This window comes from Schistocerca piceifrons, chromosome 2 (assembly GCF_021461385.2).
Source record: "Schistocerca piceifrons isolate TAMUIC-IGC-003096 chromosome 2, iqSchPice1.1, whole genome shotgun sequence".
Lineage (NCBI taxonomy): Eukaryota > Metazoa > Arthropoda > Insecta > Orthoptera > Acrididae > Schistocerca > Schistocerca piceifrons.
This window is the reverse complement of record NC_060139.1, coordinates 510302818-510329247: the sequence shown is the minus strand read 5'-3', so window position 1 is coordinate 510329247 and position 26430 is coordinate 510302818. Positions and strand designations below refer to the sequence as shown.

General features: G+C 43.7%; 1 protein-coding gene across 1 annotated transcript in view; it reads left to right on the top strand.

Moving 5' to 3' along the window:
* The first annotated feature begins 1342 nt into the window (after positions 1-1342).
* The window catches only part of LOC124775522 (juvenile hormone esterase-like), an 82783-nt gene continuing 57695 nt past the window's right edge, over positions 1343-26430 (top strand). The window contains exons 1-2 of the mRNA XM_047250354.1: positions 1343-1489; positions 21210-21356. Coding sequence (XP_047106310.1) covers positions 1343-1489; positions 21210-21356 — 294 coding nt within the window. The remainder of the gene's footprint in view (positions 1490-21209; positions 21357-26430) is intronic.

Below are 26430 nucleotides of genomic sequence, written 5' to 3'. Positions count from 1 at the left end.
ACACGTTGTCAAAGGTTTCGGGTAATTTCATTCAGAGACTACGCCATATTATTGCTACGCATGGTGGATATGTGGAAAATATCGTACTATAGAGTTTCCCAGACCGCAGCGCCATCTGTTGTTGAAAATTGTAACTACTGTAATTTCGAAAGTTTGTCTGCCTGAAAATGTACTGTTGTCCCAAGCATATTGCAACAAACGGTGTATTTCTATCGCTGCTCGTTTAGTTTTTATTGCCGTTTCAAATATACCGGTCATTTTTGAAACATCCTGTATATGAAGATAGTAACTGTTCTCGAAATATCAGATACCATTGATGACCTTGCAGCTTCTCTAGAATAAATGATAATTAATTGAATCACTGGCGACAGGTGTAGTTGACGTACCTTGATGGGGACAGCCGAAAATGCGTGCTCCGACCGGGACTCGAACCCGGGATCTCCTGCTTACAAGGTAGACGCTCCATCCATTTGAGCCACCAAGGACACAGATGAGTAGCGCCACTGCAGGGACTTATCCCGTGCACGCTTCCCGTGAGACCCACACTCCCAACTGTCCAAAATCTACATACATAATTTTCCTAATAGATACTCGTACTTTGCCCATCCACTCGTTACTCGCGCCCACTTAAGTCCCCATCAAGGTATGTCAACAACACCTGTCGGCAGTTGAGGGTTTCAATTAATTATCATTTATTCTAGAGAAGCTGCACGGTCATCAATGGTATCGGTTCTTTCGAGAACAGTTACTATCTACGTATGTAGTTAACTGGCTACCCGGCCATTGACCTTCGTCTGTGCGAGTGCGCACAGGTTGCCCGAACTCTAACGGGAATCGTTAACTTAAGTGGGCGCGAGTAACCAGTAGATGGGCAAAGTATCTTATTAGGAACATTACATATGTAGATTGTAGACAGTTGGGAATGTGGGTCTCACGGGAAGCGTCCAAGGGATAAGTACCTGCAGTCGCGCTATTCATATGTGTCTTCGGTGGCTTAGATGGATAGGGCGTCTGCCATGTAAGCAGGAAATCCCGGGTTCGAGTCCTGTTCGGGGCACACATTTTCAACTGTCCCCATCAAGGTACGTCAACAACACCTGTCGGCAGCTGAGGGTTTCAACTAATTATCATTTATTGAAAACGAAATATATGTTGCAGCAGTTATGGGAAATGTGTCTCTGAGATGTTAACATGTAAATGTGCATCGTGTGAGGTGACCACGCCCAACGTTTGGTATCAGAGTGTTTGTAGTGGCGCCTGAGACTTTGCTCTGCAGTTATCTCGGCCGGTATCAGAGCAGTGAGACCGCTGCCCGCCATTCTGCGTGTCAGTGTTGCTCGCCATGGCACGAGTGGGCGGCGCGGTGACCATCAGCATACCCCAGGGTGCGCTCCGAGGCCGCAGGCTCAAGACGCCCTCTGGCAGAACTTACTGCAGTTTCCAGGGCATCCCTTATGCCAAGCCACCCGTAGGACCGCTCAGGTTCAAGGTGAGTTCAAACACTTACTACTTTCAGAGCTATGACTTACAGGCAAGATAGGTAGATATGAATTCAACGTGTCGTCGATATTGAGATTATTCAAGGGAAATGGAAAAGGATAGCGCACAAAAACAAATAAGGACAAGAGTGACATTTCTAACTGAGTGACCCCAGTGGGTAAGGTAGACTACCTAACGTAACCATTATCCTTGTGTAGTGTAAGAGATACAGGGCCGCTATTTTTACAATGCCGCTACTCTCAGAAATCCTGAGTGGGCTGTATTTCTTGTAAGGCAGCGAAACTTGGTAGATATGCTACTGCGTTAATGCGAAACCGATTTTCCCTGGAAAAAAATTAGTTCCAGTCTTGGCCATCAGGCGAAAACCTGGAGCTGTGAACACGAGAAAGGCGTACAGAAATGTTTCTGTGTGTAGTGGATTAAGAACGAGACGTGAGAAGAAAAGCTCATACAAGCGATAAAGGCATAGTGTTGATTTTATTATTAATTGCCACCTACATAATTTGTTCAGTGTCTGCACGAGATGATACATCCGCAAAACGACGGGACAATCAACTCGTAGCAGTTCCGTGGAATATAACTTAAGTGTTCCTGTATACGGACCCTCAGATCAGGTAGCGCCAAAAGGTTTACATGGTAAAAGCGTTCTTTTAGATCCCACATGGAGTGATATCAGGAGATCTTGCAGGCTATGTATCTGGAAAATATCTGGAGATAACACGTTCGTCCCAGGTTGCATTAAGCAGATACTTCACTCGGCGAGTGACATGGTGTACTGCCCTATCTTTCACGAAAACAATGATTTCCTCATAGTTGTGCTCTTCCAAAGCAGCAACCACGTGCTGTTCAAGGAGGTCTCCGTAACGCACAGACATCGCGGTACACCTGACAGACCCTTTAGATCTATCCTCTTCAAAGAAGAACGCAAGCAGAATAAAGGTGCTTGTGAATACACACCACGCAGTGACACATGGCCGGAGCCATGGCTCTTCGTGCTCAACAGACGAATTGACAGTAGCCTCAGTTCGGCAGTTCTTTGTATCCACTGCTACCTGCAGTGTAAAATGTGCCTCGTCACTCCATAGAATATTGTCCGGCCACATGTATCAACTTCGATCCGTACCAGAAACCGAAGAGGAAGTTCAGACGTTCCTGCGGATCATGAGGTTTAAGTTGCTGCTCCGTCTGGATTAGTAGCTGCACTTTAATCATAACCACGTGATATTGCCTTGTGACAGCCAGAGCGAGAGCACCAGCAGCAGCGAGTACTGTTTGTATAAAGCGTTTATTTTGCATTTTGTTTACGACCTTCCACTAAGGAAGGGATTCTATTTGTGTTTATCTGCTCTGCATAGTAACTAACAGTTCTTGATAAAACTTTACGTAGTTTTCGTGTTAGATTTCTTAGTGTTTTCTTGATCGTTTAGAACAGAAAGCGCCCTAAAACCGTCTTTTGTTTGTTTCGCGGCCGTTAGCCACTAGTCACTTGAATCAGCAGTTGTCTTGTGACAGCCAGAGCGAGAGCACCAGCAGCAGCGAGTACTGTTTGTATAAAGCGTTTATTTTGCATTTTGTTTACGACCTTCCACTAAGGAAGGGATTCTATTTGTGTTTATCTGCTCTGCATAGTAACTAACAGTTCTTGATAAAACTTTACGTAATTTTCGTGTTAGATTTCTTAGTGTTTTCTTGATCGTTTAGAACAGAAAGCGCCCTAAAACCGTCTTTTGTTTGTTTCGCGGCCGTTAGCCACTAGTCACTTGAATCAGCAGTTGTCTTGTGACAGCCAGAGCGAGAGCACCAGCAGCAGCGAGTACTGTTTGTATAAAGCGTTTTTGTACTTATTTGCTGCGCTTAGCTTTTAAATAGTTTTTCTGGGAAAACCTAGCGTAGTTTTCGCGTCTCGTATTTCAGTGAGTGTTTCTTGATTATCAGAGTAGCTCATCAGAAGATTATCTTGGGAATTTGTCACCGTATAGAGTACGGTAAACATAGTCATGTGTAGGGACTGTGGTTGTTGTGAGCGGACGCAAGGAGAATTCGCCACTCTTCGGGGGCAGGTGGAGGCTTTGTCTGTTAGGCTCATCGAGCTCGAGGCGCAGGCGTCGGCTCGTAGTGGCGTTGGGGCAACTGTGGTGAGACCTATGCCTACTTCGGTGGCCTTGGAATCACATGGAACCCCTGATGTCGCTGCGTCTTCCGGCAGTGAGCATCTTACCGGTCAGCCATCACTCCAGGGTGAATGGCGGACAGTGGTGGGCTCGCGCGTGCCTGGCCGAAAGGTGAAGGTGGGATCTGGCCGCGTGGCAGCTGCCTTACCCCTTTCCAACAGGTACGGGGTGCTTCCTAGTGGTGATGACATCGTTTCCGAGCCACCACAGGATGCCTCGCCTGTTGGGCCAATGGCCGATTCTCCGGCAAGGTCCCGACAGTCACAGAGGGCGGGCCTATTAGTTATAGGGAGCTCCAACGTTAGGCGGGTTATGGAGCCCCTCAGGAAAATAGCGGGTAGGTCGGGGAAGAATGCCAGTGTGCACTCGGTGTGCTTGCCGGGGGGTCTCGTCCGTAATGTGGAGGAGGCCCTTCCGGCAGCTATTGAACGCACTGGGTGTGACCGGCTGCAGATAGTAGCACATGTCGGAACGAATGACGCCTGCCGCTTGGGTTCTGAGGCCATCCTTGGTTCCTTCCGGCGGCTGGCTGATTTGGTGAAGACAACCAGCATCGCACGCGGAGTGCAAGCTGAGCTTAATATCTGCAGCATAGTGCCCAGAGTCGATCGCGGTCCTCTGGTTTGGAGCCGTGTGGAGGGTCTAAACCAGAGGCTCAGACGACTCTGCGACTATAATGGTTGCAAATTCATCGACCTCCGTTATTGGGTGGAGAACTGTAGGGCCCCCCTAGACAGGTCAGGCGTGCACTACACACCGGAAGCAGCTACTAGGGTAGCAGAGTACGTGTGGCGTGCACACGGGGGTTTTTTAGGTTAGAGGGACCCCCCCTTGGGCGAAACGATAAAATACCTGACGGCTTACCAGAGAGGACATTATCATCGTTGATAAAGAACGTCCGTCCTCAGAGACCAAAAACAGGAAAAGTTAACGTAATATTGGTAAACTGCAGGAGTATCCAGGGCAAGGTTCCTGAATTAGTATCTCTTATTGAAGGAAATAGTGCGCATATAGTATTAGGAACGGAAAGTTGGTTAAAACCGGAAGTGAACAGTAACGAAATCCTAGACACAGAATGGAATATATACCGCAAGGATAGGATAAACGCCAATGGTGGAGGAGTATTTATAGCAGTAAAGAATTCAATAATATCCAGTGAAGTTATTAGCGAATGCGAATGTGAAATAATCTGGGTTAAGTTAAGTATCAAAGGTGGGTCAGATATGATAGTCGGATGCTTCTATAGACCACCTGCATCAGCAACCGTAGTAGTTGAGCGCCTCAAAGAGAACCTGCAGAACGTCGTGAAGAAGTTTCGTGATCATACTATTGTAATAGGGGGAGACTTCAATCTACCAGGTATAGAATGGGATAGTCACACAATCAGAACTGGAGCCAGGGACAGAGACTCTTGTGACATTATCCTGACTGCCTTGTCCGAGAATTACTTCGAGCAGATAGTTAGAGAACCAACTCGTGAAGCTAACGTTTTAGACCTCATAGCAACAAATAGACCGGAACTTTTCGACTCCGTGAATGTAGAAGAGGGTATCAGTGATCATAAGTCAGTGGTTGCATCAATGACTACAAGTGTAATAAGAAATGCCAAGAAAGGAAGGAAAATATATTTGCTTAACAAGAGTGATAGGGCACAAATCGCAGAATATCTGAGTGACCACCATCAAACGTTCATTTCTGAGGAAGAGGATGTGGAACAAAAATGGAAAAAATTCAGGATCATCGTCCAGTACGCCTTAGATAAGTTCGTACCGACTAAGGTCCAAAGCGAGGGGAAAGATCCACCGTGGTATAACAATCATGTACGAAAGGTACTACGGAAACAAAGAAAGCTTCATCATAGGTTTAAGAGTAGTCGAATCATAGCTGATAAGGAAAAGCTGAACGAAGCGAAAAAGAGCGTAAAGAGAGCAATGAGAGAAGCATTCAACGAATTCGAACATAAAACATTGGCAAACAATCTAAACAAGAACCCTAAAAAGTTTTGGTCATATGTAAAATCGGTAAGCGGATCTAAATCCCCTATTCAGTCACTCGTTGACCATGATGGCACCGAAACAGAGGACGACCGAAGAAAGGCAGAAATACTGAATTCAGTGTTCCGAAACTGTTTCACTGCGGAAAATCGTAACACGGTCCCTGACTTCAGCCGTCGCACGGACGCTAAAATGGAAAATATTGAAATAAACGATATCGGAATTGAAAAACAACTGCTATCACTTAGTAGCGGAAAAGCATCCGGACCAGACGAGATACCCTTAAGATTCTACAGTGATTATGCTAAAGAACTTGCCCCCTTTCTATCAGCAATTTATCGTAGATCGCTGGAAGAACGTAAAGTACCTAGCGACTGGAAGAAAGCGCAGGTCGTTCCCATTTTCAAGAAGGATCATAAATCAGATGCGAATAATTATAGGCCTATTTCGCTTACGTCAATCTGTTGTAGAATAATGGAACATGTTTTGTGTTCTCGTATTATGACGTTCTTAGATAATACAAATCTCCTTCATCATAACCAACATGGATTCCGCAAACAGAGATCATGTGAAACTCAGCTCGCCCTATTTGCCCAAGAAATTCACAGTGCCGTAGACACTGGCGAGCAGATTGATGCCGTATTCCTGGACTTCAGGAAGGCATTTGATACGGTTCCGCACTTACGTTTAGTGAAAAAGATACGAGCTTACGGAATATCGGACCAGGTTTGTGATTGGATTCAGGATTTCCTAGAAGAAAGAACACAACATGTCATTCTTAACGGTTCAAAATCTGCAGATGTAGAGGTAATTTCGGGAGTACCGCAGGGAAGCGTGATAGGACCTTTATTGTTTACAATATACGTAAATGACTTAGTTGACAACATCGGTAGCTCCGTGAGGCTATTTGCAGATGACACGGTTGTCTACAAGAAAGTAGCAACATCAGAAGACTCGTACGTACTCCAGGAGGACCTGCAGAGGATTAATGCATGGTGCGACAGCTGGCAGCTTTCCCTAAACGTAGATAAATGTAATATAATGCGCATACATAGGGGCAGAAATCCATTCCAGTACGATTATGCCATAGGTGGTAAATCATTGGAAGCGGTAACGACCGTAAAATACTTAGGAGTTACTATCCGGAGCGATCTGAAGTGGAACGATCACATAAAACAAATAGTGGGAAAAGCAGGCGCCAGGTTGAGATTCATAGGAAGAATTCTAAGAAAATGTGACTCATCGACGAAAGAAGTAGCTTACAAAACGCTTGTTCGTCCGATTCTTGAGTATTGCTCATCAGTATGGGACCCTTACCAGGTTGGATTAATAGAAGAGATAGACATGATCCAGCGAAAAGCAGCGCGATTCGTCATGGGGACATTTAGTCAGCGCGAGAGCGTTACGGAGATGCTGAACAAGCTCCAGTGGCGGACACTTCAAGAAAGGCGTTACGCAATACGGAGAGGTTTATTATCGAAATTACGAGAGAGCACATTCCGGGAAGAGATGGGCAACATATTACTACCGCCCACATATATCTCGCGTAATGATCACAACGAAAAGATCCGAGAAATTAGAGCAAATACGGAGACTTACAAGCAGTCGTTCTTCCCACGCACAATTCGTGAATGGAACAGGGAAGGGGGGATCAGATAGTGGTACAATAAGTACCCTCCGCCACACACCGTAAGGTGGCTCGCGGAGTATAGATGTAGATGTAGATGTAGATGTAAAGGCGTATGTTAAACGAAGTGTGTTGTGATAGTTGTGTGTTTAGTCAGTGTCTTCTTTGTGTTGTTGGTGATGAGAGAGGAAAGGAAGAGTGTGGAGCCTGGTGCCGACATTGTCCCTTCCTCTCCAACAAAACACGCTTAATCTCTCCACATGACAGAAGGGTCACTACAAAGTGCCACATGTCCATTCTCCCTGCAACATTACCGAGGATTTGTAATTCATTCAAGACATTGCTGCATAGCTTGCTGCTCAGGAACTTCACACGACCCCATCTTACTCCTTTGAGGGCTAAATAATGGCAGTGAAAAGTTCTTCAATTACCATGGTTCGAAATGAATACCTCCGAGTCAAGCGACATCGAATATCAAGTATTGGGAGGGAGGAACTGAAAGTGACCCCACTCAAAGGCCTAACTGTGTCATTCAATATGTTATTTACAACGAAAAAAACTTTCCATTCGGTTTTGGATATAGGTTAACAATTAACTGACGTCTGCGATTTTCAATTAATTGTTTGGTTCTTCAGACTACTTCATTTTGTATTTACTGGGTCAAAAATCAATGGCATCAACGGTGTGAACGCTTACAATTTCTTCATTAGCGTCTAAAATGCTGGGTGATGTTAAATCTAATCTAGAAGTAGTACTTCCTAGAATATATGAAAATGACCTGATGATGTGGGAATATATATGCACACGGTTTAAATGCCTATTGCTATAAATTTATCACGATGTTCACGGAAATATTACCTTCATAATTCAGCACCATAACATAATATGGCACCGAGCGAGGTGGCGCAGTGGTTAGACACTGGACTCGCATTCGGGAGGACGACGGTTCAATCCCGCGTCCGGCCATCCTGATTTAGGTTTTCCGTGATTTCCCTAAATCAGTCCAGGCAAATGCCGGGATGGTTCCTCTGAAAGGGCACGGCCGACTTCCTTCCCCATCCTTCCCTAATCCAATGAGACCGATGACCACGCTGTCTGGTCTCCTTCCCCGAACCAACCAACCAATCATAATATGGCGCAAACTTTGTGTGATATTCTACATTATCTAGGCAACTTCAGGAATACTGATGTCTTTACGGTTTAGCCTCACATAACAAAAGCGAAAAGGATAATGTCACACTGCACTGGAAACACACTTAAGAATGGGAGTTACTTTCCGAAACACGAGATCAATTAAATAAAATCCTTAGTGGCAGAAGCAAAAGTTTTCTTATGTTTAAGACATCCGAAGGGTTTGCATATAAAACGTCATCTCAAAACTATTCAAGAATGATTCGAAACGGATAAATTCTGTTTTATGCGAAAACAGAAATCTTCCTGTTACGGCTACTTCAAGGATGCTAAACTCCAGGCGTTAGATATTTGTAAGCTTGGATATTTAAGTAAATGCATCCATTACCAGCGGAGAACTGTCACATATAACAGCCGTGAGAGAAAACTAACTGACTGCAACTGACTTTCCAGCAATTCATCTGTTTCTTACTTTACCTTTACTATAACTACAACTAGCGATTATAAGTGTTGCCTGAAAGGACTCGACACTATCTCGATTTAGCTTCAATTTAAAATATGAAAAAATTGTGTTATTTATTATCCTTTCCATTCCAGTGACAAAGCCAATAAATAGAACATTTTCGTTTGTTGCAGTAAAAACTATCAAAAACCTCTTCAGGCCAACGGTAACACATCCCACATTAACATTATTTTTTGAGCAGGTCATAACGAACATCTGGTTTTCTGTTCCATGATATTCGAACAGACCATGAACATTACAACGCTTGTTTCTGTTGAATCTTCTAGTGTGTTGGAAACTGGGCGCTTATCACCCATGAGTAAGCTATTATCTTTGTCTTATCTCAGCTTATAGATTCAATAAGTTACAAGTACGAAGAGTTACCTTCGTGAAAGATCAGTCAAGGATGTGACGCACACACTGTCAGAGAAACATGAATCAGTTGAAACAGACGTTTCTCACCCGCATTTTCTTAAATTTTTTTGTCTTTTTTGTAGTAGTACGCACAGTACTATGCGAAAGGGGCGTCCCTCCAGCTGTGTCAACAGTGGAAGCCAACAACATTTTTATTTATTTCTGAAAACCTCCTTCCGCTGGAGAAGGGGCAACTTAGGAGACAGCCGACAAACGGTTATAAGAACAATAAATTCATTATCACGTGTTGAATTTGGAGGAAAATATTTTAGTAGATGGACAACGAATTTTACTAAAAAGTAAGTCTCTGCGAAAAGAGGAGGAATGTCAATCCAAGGTAGCATTCATTTCTGTTACTTATTCCGAATTCATGTCCATATCATACAATCCATCCCTGGTGACCGCATCTAATTTAATTTGTAGACTTGTAAAGCACGCTTCCGACTCAAGTATCTAGTGCAACACAGAATTCTTACAGTGAATCCTAATAACGGTGATGACATCAGAATGTTTTGAAATACACCCCTTAAATTTTTTTAGAGTATTAGGGGGACAAACTTATAGCCCTTCAGGAGAAGATTAGTGTCATAGGCTTAAATGCGTGTTACTGGACGCATTACACGTCCCTACTGCTATAATACATATGCTGGTTGTATACCCCTAGTAAATACATAATAAATGTTGTTCTAACAATACAGAGCCTACATCTGTTCTCAAAATGATAAACCACTACATGTCCGGTGCATACAAAAAATGCTTTGAAAGCCATTCCTAATATTCCGTTACTTCACTGAATTGGGAAATTTGTAACTTTCTTCTTACCGTGCGTATCGCACGAATAAAAATAATTTTATTGTAGAAAATACTGTGTGATTTTCACTAGCAGTAGACTCAGTTGTCGTTCCGAGAGCAGCAGTTTGATTTTAGAATACTTTTTAGTTTCTCGAAGCTAGCCACTGTAGAAACGGCCGACTGAACTGACGATTAAAAGGTGTTGCTAGTGTAAAAAAAATTGAACCAAAATATTTTAAGAGCTTTAAATTTCTACATCTACATCTACATACATACTCCGCAATCCACCATACGGTGAATGGTGGAGAGTACCTCGTACCACAACTACCATCTTCTCTCCCTGTTCCACTCCCAAAAAGAACGAGGGAAAAATGACTGCCTATATGCCTCTGTACGAGACCTAATCTCTCTTATCATATCTTTGTGGTCTTTCCGCGACATGTAAGTTGGCGGCAGTAAAATTGTACTGCAGTCAGCCTCAAGTACTGGTTTCTAAATTTCCTCAGTAGCGATTCACGAAGGAGACTCCCACCTGAGTTTCTGAAGCATTTCCGTAACACTCGCGTGATGATCAAACATACCACTCACAAATCTACCAGCCCGCCTCTGAATTGCTTCTATGTCCTCCCTCAATCCGACCTGATTGGGATCACAAACGCTCGAGCAGTACTCAAGAATAGGTCGTATTAGTGTTTTATAAGCGGTCTCCTTTACAGATGAACCACATCTTCCCAAAATTCTACCAATGATCCGAAGACGACTATCCGCCTTCCCCACAACTGCCATTACATGCTTGTCCCACTCCATATCGCTCTGCAATATTACGCCCAAATATTCAGTCGACGTGACTGTGTCAAGCGCTACACTACTAATGGAGTGTTCAAACATTACGGGATTTTTTTTCCTATTCATCTGCATTAATTTACATTTATCTATATTTAGAGTTAGCTGCCATTCTTTACGCCAATCACAAATCCTGTCCAAGTCATCTTGTATCCTCCTACAGTCACTCAACGGCGACACCTTCCCGTACACCACAGCTTCATCAGCAAACAGCCGCACATTGCTATCCACCCAATCCAAAAGATCGTTTATGTATATAGAAAACACCAGCGGACCTACCACACTTCCCTGGGGCACTCCAGATGGTACCCTCACCTCCGATGAACACTCACCATCGAGGACAACTTACGGTGTTCTATTACTTAAGAAGTCTTCGAGCCACTCACATACTTGGGAACCAATCCCATATGCTCGTACCTTAGTTAGGAGCCTGCAATGGAGCATCGAGTCTAACGCTTTCCGGAAGTCAAGGAATATGGCATCCGTCTGATGCACTTTATCCATGGTTCGCAAGATATCATGTGAAAAAAGGGCGAGTTGCGTTTCGCAGGAGCGATGCTTTCTAAAGCCGTGCTGATGCATGGACAGCAACTTCTCTGTCTCTAGGAAATTCATTATATTCGAACTGAGAATATGTTCGAGAATCCTGCAACAAACCGATGTTAAGGATATTGGTCTGTAATTTTGAGGATCCGTCCTTCTATCCTTCTTATATACAGGCGTCACCTGCGCTTTTATCCAGTCGCTCGGGACCTTACGTTGGGCAAGAGATTCGCGATAAATGCAAGCTAAGTAAGGAGCCAATGCAGTAGAGTACACTCTGTAAAACCGAATTGGAATCCCATCAGGACCTAGCGATTTATTTATTTTCAACCCATTGAGCTACTTCACCACCACAGGGATGTGTATCACTATGTCCTCCATACGGGAATCTGTACGAGACTCAAACGGTGGTATGTTTGTGCGATTCTCCTGCGTGAAAGATTTCTCAAATGCTAAATTTAAAATTTCAGCTTTCGTTTTGCTGTCTTCCGTTGCCAGGCCAGACTGATCAGTGAGTGACTGGATGGAAGCCGTCGACCCGCTTACCGATCTTACGTAAGCTCAGAATTTCCTTGGGTTTTCAGCAAGATCATTTGCTAAGGTAGTGGTTGAATGCTTCGCGCATAGGTCTTTTTACAGCAGCACGAATCTCTACTAACTTTTGTCTGTCCTCATTCTCCCTATCTTCCTTGTACCGTGAGTGCAACTGCCTTTGCTTCCTGAGCATCCTCCGAATTGCGCTGTTAAACCACTGTGGGTCTTTTCCGTCCGTAACCCACTTTTTCGGCACATACTTGTCCAATGCGTGATTTACAGTGTGTTTAAAATTTGCTCATAATTCTTCCACGTCCATCGTACCGGAAGTAAATAAAGTCGATTCATTTACTAAGTGGGATGATAACAACTGCTTATCTGCTCTTTCTAGTAAGAACACTCTCCTAGCCTTCTTGGCCGACTTTTTAACTCGTAACCATAGTCGTAATGACAATATGATGCTCACTAATCCCTGTCTCAACACTGACACCCTCGATGAGGTCTGGTCTGTTCGTGGCTACGAGATCTAAAATATTTCCATTACGCGTTAGCTGTTGATTTAGCTGCTCAAGATAGTTTTCGGATAATGTGTTCAAAAGTAATTCACACGACGGCTTGTCTGTAGCACCTGTAATGAATCCATAGACATCCCAGTCTATACTAGGTAGGGTGAAGTCGCATCCGACTAATATAGCATGATACGGGTACTTCTTCGATACAGAATGTAGACTCCCTTTGAATGATTCTAGAACTGTCACTGTGGAGACTGGTGGCCGGTAATAACACCCCACAATAAACTTTATTTCCCCTAGACCTGGTAAACGTCTCCAGATAACTTCACAATCACACTCTACTTCTACTTAGGCTACTCCTTCAACCTAAGATTAAAGATTTTCGCCTATCTCCCATTTTTTACTTAGATTCATTTGTGAATTAGTGTTGGGGAATACATTTATTACATGTCGCTTATTCGTACTGAAGGATATTGCTGTATACCAGACAATAAGATTTCAAACACGTTAGCGTTATTATGTTTCAGAGAAATAAAATATGTTGCAATTTTGACAGAAAACGTAATCCTACCGGTGATATAAATATTGCCAAGAGTATGCGTTAAGTTCTATGATAGAGTAGATGAAGCAACGTTGCTTTTGATACATTCGGCGGTTCGCATAAACAATGTATAAGGCTTTAAAGACAAAAGAAAAAGGAAAGAAAAGGAGTACATACAGGCATAGAATTTTAGTTCAAAATATTAATCATGAAAATGTCTCGATTGCGGAACGTTTCTCGGGTTACTAACGAAGCGGACGACCCCATTTCCATAATGAAATCGTAAATCAGTACAAAAACCTGAAAACATACAATCGTAGCATTATTCATGTTGCGGTTGAAGCTCGCTTTTTGGCCAAGTTATCTTATAGGAGAGAGAGTAGAAGACAACAAAGCTGATGGAGAAACTTCTGTGTAACGTGTTTCTTTGTTAATCAAAAAGAACTTACGTTTACTCAAGGCCAAGCCAATTCTGTAATTACAATTAATCCACCAATGAGATCTCTGGATTGTTAAGCAGTCTTCACATCCATCAATGCGAAAGACGCTAAACCGAAACGATTTGCACTGTCTGACGTCCTCGTGCTCTGTAAACATCTTGCTAAATGCCGTAGACCAAACGGTGGTTCAAGAAAAGCATTCAAATCAGAAGTGGTTTTGGATGTGCGTGAGGACAAAGATTGTATTGAAAGTATCTAACATGTATTCTGTTTCAAAATCAAGTTAGTAAGACATACATTGTTCAGTCGCATTAATGCGACCAACTGTTAAAGCCCTGAACAACCACCATTCGCAGCCCGGACCGTTGCTAGACGTGCAGGAGGAGAGTGAATGAGATCGTCACAGGTACCGACAGGGATGTGGAGCCGTAGTGACTTCAGTACTGTGCCTATCTGCTCTAGGGTTCTTGTCTAAGGATTCATGGCGCGAACAGCCGGATCATGGTCATCTCGCAGACTCTTGGTTTTGTTTGTATCTGTGGAGTACTTCTAGTAACACCACCTTTTTCCGTCGTCGCCGTTCCTCTCACAAATGACGCATTGGTAGAATGATTGTAGGGAAGCCGTCGTACGAGGTATAATTTCTATTATCCCCGAGACGTGGTTATTTCGTGGGACGTACTATATTGTCCTCCTCTTCTTTGAACCTACGAACTCGAAACTGCAACAGGAAACCTTTCTACACTCATGCTCTTAAATTAAGGATAATGCTGATACTTGATCAAACAGTGCTCTGGTGGGCGGTTCGCGGATCGAAATCACCTCGGGGTATGACCATGCGGTGCATCGGACCTGCGGTCGTCGCACGGTGGTGCTGGCAGCAGGCCACATAAGCAGAGGTGCATGTCAGAGTACGGCGAAGCGTGTAAGTACGCAGACGTTTGCGGATGTGCTAACGGTGACTGTGTGTTGAAAATCGCTCAAAGAACTCATATTGATGACGTTATGGCTGGTAGAATACTAGGGCGACTGGAGGCTGGTCAAACACAGCAGGTCTTAGAACCAGCCCTCCGTGTGCCACAAAGTGTGATATCACGATTGTGGTAACGATTGCAGCAGAGAGAAAACGTGTCGAGGCGCTACAGTATGGGAAGTCCACACTGTACAAGACTGCGAGAAGACCGATCTCTCACCATCAGTGCCCGCAGACGGCCACGGAGTACTGCAGATAGCCTTGTTCGGGACTTTACTGCAGCCACTGGAACAGTTGTCTCCAGACACACAGACGACTGAACAAACATGATTTATTCGCCCGGAGACCTGCAAGGTCCATTGCACTGACCCCTGGTCGCAGGAGAGCCCGTAGCGCCTGGTGTCAAGAGCACAGTACATGGTCGTTGGAACAGTGGTCCCAGATTATGTTCATGGACGAGTCCTGGTATAGTCTGAACAGTGATTCTCGCCGGGTTTTCATCTGGCGTAACCAGAAACCCCTTAATGTCCTTGAAAGGGACCAGTATGGCGGTCGTGCGTTGATGGTGTGGGGTGGGTCTATGATTGGTGCACGGACACCCCTGCATGTCTTTGACAGAGGAACTACAACAGCTCAGGTGTATCGGGACGTAATTTTGCACCAGTATGTCCGCCTTTTCAGAGGTGCAGTGGGTCCCACCTTCCTCCTGATGGATTATAACACATGGCTCCACCGAGCTGCAATCGTGGAGGAGTACCTTGAAACAGAAGATATCAGCCGAATGGAGTGGCCTGCCTGTTCTCCAGACGTAAACTCCATCGAGCAGGTCTGGGATGCTCTCGGTCGACGTATCGCTGCACGTCTTCAAACCCCAAGGACACTTCAGGAGCTCCGACGGGCACTGGTGCTAGAATGGGAGGTTATACCCCAGCAGCTGCTCAACCACCTGATCCAGAGTATGCCAACCCGTTTTGCCGCCTGTGTGCATGTGCATGGTGATTATATCCCACATTGATGTCGGGGTACATGCGCAAGGAAACAGTGGCGTATTGTACCACATGTGTTTCGGGACGGTTTTCTCATCTTATCACCAATAACGTGGACGTACAGGTCTGTGTCGTGTGTCTTCCGTATGTGCCTATGCTATCAGCGCCAGTGGCGCCACATTCTCCAATTATCCTTAATTTATGAGCATGAGTGTAGTACGTACAGCTTCTGTCCCGAGCCGAGTGTTTATCGAAACACCTTCATGGTAGTTCTTACCATTCCAGTCTCCAACAGCGTGTGAGAAAAATGTACATTTGAATCTTCCCGTACAGGCTCTGATTCCTCTTTTTTATTATTATTATAATCTCTTCCTATACAGACTCGGATTTCGAGGATTTCGAGGAGCAAGTTGGTGATTGAAATTTTCTGAAAGATCTCGCGACGAATAATTCCTTTAATTTAATGACTGCCACCCCACCTCCCTTATTATGTCCATGACACTCCCTCAAGCTGCCATTCTTTTGCGTTTTTCAGCATCTTTTGTGAGGAAAGATGTCTCGAAAGAGTTTTGGAAATCCAGGATTGTATAATCAATTTGAGACCCCCTGTAGATAGCACTCATTAGTTTGTGGAAATAAATTTTCTGAATTCGTGCTACCTATGTGTCATCATAACGTTTTCTTACAGATAGTTCGTTGTAAACAATAATGGACGAATAGCGCTCTCTTGGGGTACTAGTGAAATTACCTTTAAAGCACCCAATTTTTTTCGATAAAGAACGACATTCTGAATTCATTTACAATGAAATCATGAATCCAATTAAAAATCAGGCCCGATACTCGACAAGCTATATTTTGTTCATTAAAAGCGTCTTGTTTCCGGACTCTTGATATCATGGGCGAACAGGGCAAGCTGAACTGCGCTAGATCTCCGACCGCGGGATCCACGTTGATTTTTATAGAGGAGAATTTCGTTATCCAAATTACGTCATAATACCATTCTTCAAAGCGGGAATGACCTCTGTTTTTTTTCTAGTCGGTAGGTATCTTTCGCACCTCCGGCGACCTACGATGAACTACAACTGAAATACGACCAACTTGTTCCTCGTAATTTCTGTACAACTTACAGCTATCTCATCTTGCCTTTCCACTTCTGAGCAATTTTAACTGAACCACTATTCCGCGAGCGCTTAGCTCAATATCTACAATTTCGACGTCCGTGCGAAGATTGAAAGGCGAAATAATACTAGGATATTTCGCCGTGTAACAATTTCGGAAGACCTATTTCAGTATTTCAACCTTCTCGGTACGCACACTGTAGCTTCGGTCAGAGTTTGGTTGTCAACTAGGTTTTGACTTTTTTTGCAATCTGATTTGACCAATTTGCTTTCATAACAACTTTCTCACCCAGTTATGTGCCCTTTCCATCCCTCACACCCTTATGCAGCTCTTAATTGGGTGAAGCGTACAGAGTAATGCATTGAGTTTTTTTCCATTTGTGCTCCACATCATCGTCATTAAAGCTTTATGTTTGAGATTAACAGTTTAGATACTCTGCGATGTGTCTCCTCTATAACATACGAAAAACATACGAAAAACAGTTTGCTAAACTTTCAAAACTTCTTTTAATACCTGATGTCTTACGATATTGGATTCGCTCCCCGGCGTCAACTGTTTTGAAAATTTCGAGTCTGTAAGTTACTAGTAGGTCTGAGACGTAACCACCCCATTGGCTGGAAATACTTTTCAGACAGAACTTTCCAAACAATCTCACTCGACTCACTGTCTCTGGCACCAATTTGAATCTATGACTCTTTCATTATACAGGTGGCAAATTGAAGACCCTCCCTTATCAACAGCATGTACCGGAAACTTACAATATTCGGCATGTTGCCTCTGAAGCGCTATGTCGCTGCAGCTCCTGACGCAGGTGAAGCATCCGATTATCAAGTTCGGGCCACCTTTGACGTTAAACTTCTCCCAGATTACTTCATAATCGGGCTCTGTTATGAACTTGGTAGATGTTGTCATATTCTTTACGGCTATAAGCAGGCCATCATCAATGACATTTCACCTATCGAGTGTTATACGGTGTGTTTCACAATTCATGTTACACGCTTCTAGAGGTTGTAAAAGGTTTATGTTTCGCATAGGAACTCATGTCCGGTAATGGTTCGTTTCTGTATTACAAGCAGAACGATATGTATACATTTCACTTATATTTGTTGTGATGTGACAACAGCTGTTCGATGTGATGACCACAGCCTTACAATCCGTTAGCGTGTATGTTGCTATGTGCCATATGATGCCACACTGCCGGCCGGAGTGGCCGGGCGGTTCTAGGCGCTACAGTCCGGAACGGCGTGACCACTACGGTCGCAGGTTCGAAACCTGCCTCTGGCGGGGATGTGTGTGATGTTCTTAATTTAGTTAGGTTTAAGTAGTTCTAAGTTCTACGGTATTGAAGACCTCAGGAGTTAAGTCCCATAGTGCTCAGAGCCATTTGAACCATTTTTGATACCACACTATCCTTACTGCCCAGCAGTCACTTGACGCAGTGCTACACCGTGGCTCCTTACAAATTGTTCAGAGTTCTGCAGAGTTTTGCAGCTTCACTCGTGACTGTAGTCAATACACTCGAGGTATGAATTGAAAAACGCCTTCAGTCACAATTCTTCGTGTTTTATTCAGTACACGATGCATTTAGGACCCTGTGGGTCCATCTTCGGGTGTAATTCGCCTTAATACATGCTTTATTTGTTCTCTTGAATGAGATGAAGTAGATATTCCTGTCACGAAATGGTTTGATGTTAGGTTATGAGTTTCTTAAGTCAGACGCCGAAAATATGTGTGAAATAGCGGAAAAGATGAATAGTGTAAGTTTACCAAATAATCCAAGAAAAGCGTGTTTAACATTTTAGCAACAGCACAAGTCTTTTCCTCCATCTTTCTCAAACATATCACTTCATTCACTTCATTCAAGTGGCACATTAGCAAACACATGTTTGTTAACACTTCACAGGTGGTTGTGTACATGGTGTGGTCAAGGATGAATTTTTCATACTTCCAAAGATATAATTATTAAACAATTGACGTATGCAGAAAACAATTTACATATGCAGGAAATATCTTTAGAACAGATCATTTTACATCGATTCTGGTGTTTTGATTTAGTGGAGGTAAATCTCCAGTTGTTCTAAAAAATTTAGGGTCTTACCATTGGCTTCATTACGTAGTACTAACAAATTGTTTTCTACACTGTTGATGACATGTTTCATTTCAAAAAAACTTATGCTCTTGCTAAAACGTTAAAAACGCTTTTCTTGGATTATTTGTTAAGTTTACGCTATTCATCTTTTCTACTATTTCGCACATATTTTCTGCGCCTGACTTACGAAATTCATAACCTAACATCAATCCGTCTCGTGACAGGAACATCCATTTCATCTCATTCAATATAACAAATAAAGCATGTGTTAAGACGAATTACACCTGAAGAGACCCACAGGGTCAGAAATGCATCGTGTACTAAATAAAACTCGAATAATTATAACTGATGGCGTTTTTTAGTTCATACCTCGACGCTACAATTGCATTGTTTTGAACTTACGAGTTACTGCATTATCATTTTGATGTGTTGGTAAATGTGCCAACACCTTGTAGATAGATGAGGCTGAAATGCACGCTATCTAACGCAGACGGGCGTGAATTCTGGAACAGGGTAAGTAGTGAATGGTAACAAGAAAAGTACGTAGCTGCTATACTTAACTTTTATATCGTCCTTTGGTTTACAACGTTCTTGATGAGACATTTCATACGATAACTATCAAACTATGCAAGGCTAATGGCGCCTTGCTAGGTCGTAGCCATGGACTTAGCTGAAGGCTATTCTAACTGTCTCTCGGCAAATGAGAGAAAGGCTTCGTTAGTGTAGTCGCTAACAAAGTCGTCGTACAACTGGGGCGAGTGCTATTCCGTAACTCGAGACCTGCCTTGTGGTGGCGCTCGGTCTGCGATCACACAGTGGCGACACGCGGGTCCGACATGTACTAAATGGACCGCTGCCGATTTAAGCTACCACCTAGCAAGTGTGGTGTCTGGCGGTGACTCCACACATTTTGATTTTCATTAATACCCGTGAGTAAAAATAAAGTCCTTAGATGGTGTTAGTGTGGCTGCTGTTATCTAAGATCTAAGAAGACAGTCTTCGCTGAATGTGGGACATACCCCAACCTCTGGCCATAGACGTGTGCCAGAGCAGCGCTACCGTGACCAGATGGGTGGGCTGGAAGTAGGCCTACGAAGTGTCCAAACTTTTAAATTGACGGCACACTATGTTCCACAGAACAGATGTGGGAGAGCTGAACACAATATCTTATATGTTTGTTCCAGAGCATTATCTACTCCATATCCTCCATATACGTCCTGCACACTCTATGTGTACCCATTTCTAATATAAAGGAGCTCCATAGTACAACATTTGTTGTTTGATTGTGTTTCAATAAATCCGCTTCTGTCTTGCTTACATCATTACCATTTGCTACAGAAATGTAGCCAAAGACCATAGTCAAAATATTTCTATGATAGTTGCTTCGTATCGTACACTGCCTAATGAAAGCCATCAGTTGAATACTACAGAAATGTGTTTAGGTCGTAGTCCTTGCATATTGTCCGTACTGTAAATGAGTCTCCTTTCTCTGTATGGTAAAGCTACTTTAGCGTCAACAAAAGTAAAAAATATTTCAGTGTCTTTTTTAAGAGTTATTCCTGCGTTGCTCATTGCTTTATAGAGCGTCATGGTATGGACCATGTATATGTTGATTAGTGGTAATCCATACCCTTCAGGCACTCATTTATTAGTTACAATGCCGTTTAGATAATCTCGTCTTATTAACAGCCGTGATCTCCGTCTTCTGGCATAGGCCGTTTACGATCTTTGAATAACCCCTTTGTTGTAATCTCTCCCAATGTTTCGTGCTAAAAACGTAATCGAATGCCTTTATTTTACCTGCAAAATTTAAGTTGATGTCTCTGTTGTATTCCCTCCTTGACTCGATGATTATTTTAGTTGCAAATATGTTGTGCTATCGTGATCGACACAGTCAGAACAAAATAGTTTCCTCGGACGTCGAGCCGTCTGCTATGATCGTTTATTATCTATTAGCTTCCTCTGATTTCTCTTTGAGGGGTCTCATATTTCCGACCTTCGGACACGCTAATGGTTTCATAGCACTTGTAGAAGTATCTATTTCAGCATGTTTCTCTATATTTAAATAGTTCCCTACTGATACAGTTTAATCCTGGCGCTTTTCTATCGTTCGGTTTACTTAGCTCTTTTCCAGTTCTTGAATTGCTACGTTGCCCAAATGCGTTGGTGTTTCTGTTTCTGATCGTTTTCATCCATTGTTGTACTGCATAGTAGAGTGATAGTCTATTCTTGTTCTTTGGAAAAGAAATTCACTTGTGTTTAGATATTTTAATATTAGGTATGCGATGTAATTTGTACCACATCAGCGTTGCTCAATTTGTTTACAAATCTCTCAGAGGTTTTTCAATATTGTTTTATATTTTTATATTTTTTATATTTATCTTGCGTTAATATTGTTGACCTCACTCTCGAATATTGTGGATGAGTTCTTACAAAAATTGCTCTCTCTAGTAACTTAACAAGAAATGTGTAGTCTGAAAATTATTGTTTTGTTTCAGTCGCCGGAACCACCAGAACAATGGAGTGGAATACGAAACGCGACAAAGGAAGGCAATGTAGCTCCTCAAATAGACTTCCTTATGACAGCCAAGACGGAATATGAGGGAGACGAAGATTGTCTGTACCTAAACGTCTACACTGCTAAGGTTCGTATTAACTACAGTAAACAGCACTCGACCACTCTTCAGTGTTAACGTCTCGTCTGGAGATTGGCTCCCTTCCTCCGTCTACACCTGGTCTATATTTGATCGACTTTATCAATGCTCATCTGTCTTCGTTTGTAAATCTCTTAGCTGTCTGTGTGTCTCCAGTTTCTTTCTTTCTATAATGCTCTTTTTTCCATTTGGTTTTATGCAGTCCTTCGCCCACGCGTAACTAATTTAGAAATTCGTGCGTGGAACTAAAAATATGTCCTTTCTCTACTTGCATTAAATCTAAGCATTATTCTCATAAGGTGTAGAAAACATGTTCATCTCTCTCTCTCTCTATCTATCTCTCTCTCTCTCTCTCTCTCTCTCTCTCTGTGTGTGTGTGTGTGTGTGTGTGTGTGTGTGTGTGTGTGTGTGGGCGAACGTGTGTGTGTATGTCTGTGATTCTCTCTCACCTCCCACTTGCAGTTTTATGTATCCATTTCATTGTTTCATGAAGGGGATAATGTTGTCGTTTCTCGAATACAGTTGCATTTTATCCACCCATTCAGTATTACCCAGAAAACATATACTGTTTGCTTCTTTCGTCGATATGAGCTCCTGTGAAGTACCAGAGTGGACAAACTCGTTAATTCACCAACCATCGATATGTCCCTCATTCCAAAAAGGATTTTCAGTTCGTACTCTGACAGATGTTTTCCTGGTGAGATAAATCCAACAGATGTTATATCTACTTTATCTAATCATACAGAAGACAGTACTTAGAATTTCGAATTATTTATGAATAAAGGAGACGAATCACCGAAAGGTAGAAGCAATGCGTCGTCGATAGGTACACAGACAAGAGGTACAGAGCTTTGCTAGCTTTCGGAATGAACTTTCTTCTTCGAGCTCTGAGTGCAGTACATATCGCGCGAATTCTGTGAGACACTCAATAACATGTATTTGCTTGTAGCCGGCCGGTGTGGCCGTGCGGTTCTAGGCGCTTCAGTCTGGAGCCGCGTGACCGCTACGGTCGCAGGTTCGAATCCTGCCTTGGGCATGGATGTGTGTGATGTCTTTAGGTTGGTTAGGTTTAAGTAGTTCTAAGTTCTAGGGTACTGATGACCACAGATGTTAAGTCCCCTGGTGCTCAGAGCCATTTGAACCATTTGCATCTAACGAATCCTCGTGTAAATAACAGCTGTGAATGACATTTTCATCCACTATTTCAGAACTATCGTAGTTTTCCTTTGACGTACAACTCTGAGATGAGAGAGCAGCATATGAAATTTATCTTTAATTATCTTGTTAATATTGTAGTTACCAAGTAATCTTTGTGAAGCATCATAGGCACTGAGGTGACCTGACTTTTGAGCTATAAGATAAATAGTACACAAATCTTTTCTTTCTAAGCATACTCATTGAAAAATACTTCATACCCTATAATCCCTGTATATTAATATTGTTATGCTTGGCCTGTAGATAGCCACTTCGGTTCATGATGAAAACAGACGTAGAAGTATCTTCAACCGTGCCCTACTGAACTCTATTGGGAAACATACTGTATCTTAATGACCTTGCTGACAATATTCATAGGAAGCTCATGCTGTCTGCTGACGATGCAGATATCTGTGATGAAGTATCGTCTATCAAACTCATCTCAAATTTCAGTCAGACCTTCCTAAGATTCAATAGTAATCCAACAATTGGCAACTGGCTGTCAGTGCCAAAAAACTGCATACGTACTTCACAATACAACAAATGAAACATAGACCACTATGACTAAAATATCTATAAATAAGTATTTCACTCAGTCAGATCGTACAAATACTTGGGTACTTGGGTGAACCAATAGTTTTATGAAATGGGATGATCTCATACACGTGGTTGTAGGTCGAGCAGACAGCTTACTTCGCTCCATTCGCAAAGTACTAACAAGGGAAACTTCCCATCGCACCCCCTCAGATTTCGTGGTAATATGACCCATTGGATAGCCAGTCAAAATCTGAAACAGATCAAGCATGAGAACAAGAAGAAAGTGTTCTGAGCAGTGAGGAAAGAAGTGAAACACAGTGAATGTCTTAAGCTCAAGGTATCCAACGTCGAGCAACTTGTAAGAACTGAGCTGTCGTGGTCGTATGAGCCAGGTTGTTGGACTGTAAACCGGGAGATACGTCTTCAGATCCCCCTCGTGTCCTATTAGTGTTATTATTCATTAAATTATAAAGTTTCTATGGGGTCGTTGACAGGTCTGTTCACATTCTTACTCTCAGCAGTTATCATACTATAAGCTAGTTATAGAATATGTGTCATGTGGTATTAATATATTACCGTCGCAAGTAAATGTGGTGAATAGAGAGAGCAGGTGAGATCAATCATTGACCTCTCATGGAAATGAAAACAACAAATAAACGGATGTGAACTATATTGCAGCAAATAAATTCAAAAGCCAAAACTTCCAAAACGAAACACAAGATTCATAACATGCGGTAATCGTGTAGAACAAATAAGAGGTGAAGGTACGTACGTCTGGAGTTCCCATCTGTACACCTCGCTATTCTGAATGGTTGTTACAGCACGACGCAGACATATATTTGAATACAGTGAACAGACAAGTGAATGACCCGACGAGCAGTTTATAATTTTGGGGAAAAACGGGGCGCAAGCGAAATTCGAATATGGATATCCCCCTTCAGGGTCCAACACCGTGATAACAGCGACGCTGCTGTCAATGAAATACACTCCTGGAAATGGAAAAAAGAACACATTGACACCGGTGTGTCCGACCCACCATACTTGCTCCGGACACTGCGAGAGGGCTGTACAAGCAATGATCACACGCACGGCACAGCGGACACACCAGGAACCGCGGTGTTGGCCGTCGAATGGCGCTAGCTGCGCAGCATTTGTGCACCGCCGCCGTCAGTGTCAGCCAGTTTGCCGTGGCATACGGAGCTCCATCGCAGTCTTTAACACTGGTAGCATGCCGCGACAGCGTGGACGTGAACCGTATGTGCAGTTGACGGACTTTGAACGAGGGCGTATAGTGGGCATGCGGGAGGCCGGGTGGACGTACCGCCGAATTGCTCAACACGTGGGGCGTGAGGTCTCCACAGTACATCGATGTTGTCGCCAGTGGTCGGCGGAAGGTGCACGTGCCCGTCGACCTGTGACCGGACCGCAGCGACGCACGGATGCACGCCAAGACCGTAGGATCCTACGCAGTGGCGTAGGGGACTGCACCGCCACTTCCCAGCAAATTAGGGACACTGTTGCTCCTGGGGTATTGGCGAGGACCATTCGCAACCGTCTCCATGAAGCTGGGCTACGGTCCCGCACACCGTTAGGCCGTCTTCCGCTCACGCCCCAACATCGTGCAGCCCGCCTCCAGTGGTGTCGCGACAGGCATGAATGGAGGGACGAATGGAGACGTGTCGTCTTCAGCGATGAGAGTCGCTTCTGCCTTGGTGCTAATGATGGTCGTATGCGTGTTTGGCGCCGTGCAGGTGAGCGCCACAATCAGGACTGCATACGACCGAGGCACACAGGGCCAACACCCGGCATCATGGTGTGGGGAGCGATCTCCTACACTGGCCGTACACCACTGGTGATCGTCGAGGGGACACTGAATAGTGCACGGTACATCCAAACCATCATCGAACCCATCGTTCTACCATTCCTAGACCGGCAAGGGAACTTGCTGTTCCAACAGGACAATGCACGTCCGCATGTATCCCGTGCCACCCAACGTGCTCTAGAAGGTGTAAGTCAACTACCCTGGCCAGCAAGATCTCCGGATCTGTCCCCCATTGAGCATGTTTGGGACTGGATGAAGCGTCGTCTCACGCGGTCTGCACGTCCAGCACTAACGCTGGTCCAACTGAGGTGCCAGGTGGAAATGGCATGGCAAGCCGTTCCACAGGACTACATCCAGCATCTCTACGATCGTCTCCATGGGAGAATAGCAGCCTGCATTGCTGCGAAATGTGGATATACACTGTACTAGTGCCGACATTGTGCATGCTCTGTTGCCTGTGTCTATGTGCCTGTGGTTCTGTCAGTGTGATCATGTGATGTATCTGACCCCAGAAATGTGTCAATAAAGTTTCCCCTTCCTGGGACAATGAATTCACGGTGTTCTTATTTCAATTTCCAGGAGTGTACGTTCGATTTTACACATCTTAATCTTCGACCATTCACGGTTTCTATTTTGCTTCCTCCTGTCCCCATGCTTGATCTGTGTTCAGTTATTGACGGTCTATCCACTAGGCCATCTTACCACCAAATCTGAGAAAGGGCGATGGGGAGTTTCCCTAGTGAGAAAATGCGATCTGTCTACAAATGAGATTGCCTTTATAACACTTCAGCGACACACCTATATTAATGTTGAGCAGTTTGAGAACCGTATCTAGTAGTACTAAGAGGGGATACAAAGAAGGGCATCACTAATCTCAACAGCATTACTGACCCTTTGGAGAGTGTCAAAGAAATGCTGAAGAACGCGAACTAGCAAACAATTGAGAACACAGGAAAGCTTATTTACAATGTTTCAACAACGAGTGTTGAGGAGTCTACAGATGTACTAACGCAAGTGAGTTTGCTAACAGCACGAGAACGCCTACAGTGTCCCTACTAGGTACGTGACCACATCGTTTCGATAGTAGACGACTGGAGAATCGTGGCCCGCTCGGATGATCCCCGATTTCAGTTGGTAAGAGCTCATAGTAGGGTTCGAGTGTGTCCTTGGACACAAGATGTCATTCAGTTGGTAAGAGCTCATAGTAGAGTTCGAGTGTGTCCATGGACACAATATTTCAACAAGGCACTGTGTAAGCTGGTGGTGGCTCCAACTTGGTGAGGGTCGTCTTTACTTGGAATGAACTGGGTCCTCTGGTCCATTTGAGCCGATCACTGTTCGGCTATTTGGAAACCATTTGGAGCCACTCATGGACTTCATGTTCCCACGCAGTGATGGAATTTTTATGGATGACATCGTGGAACGTCACCGACATGAATCCCATCGAACATTTACGGGACATAACCGACAGGTCAGCTTGTACACAAACCGTGCACCGGCAACACTTTCGCA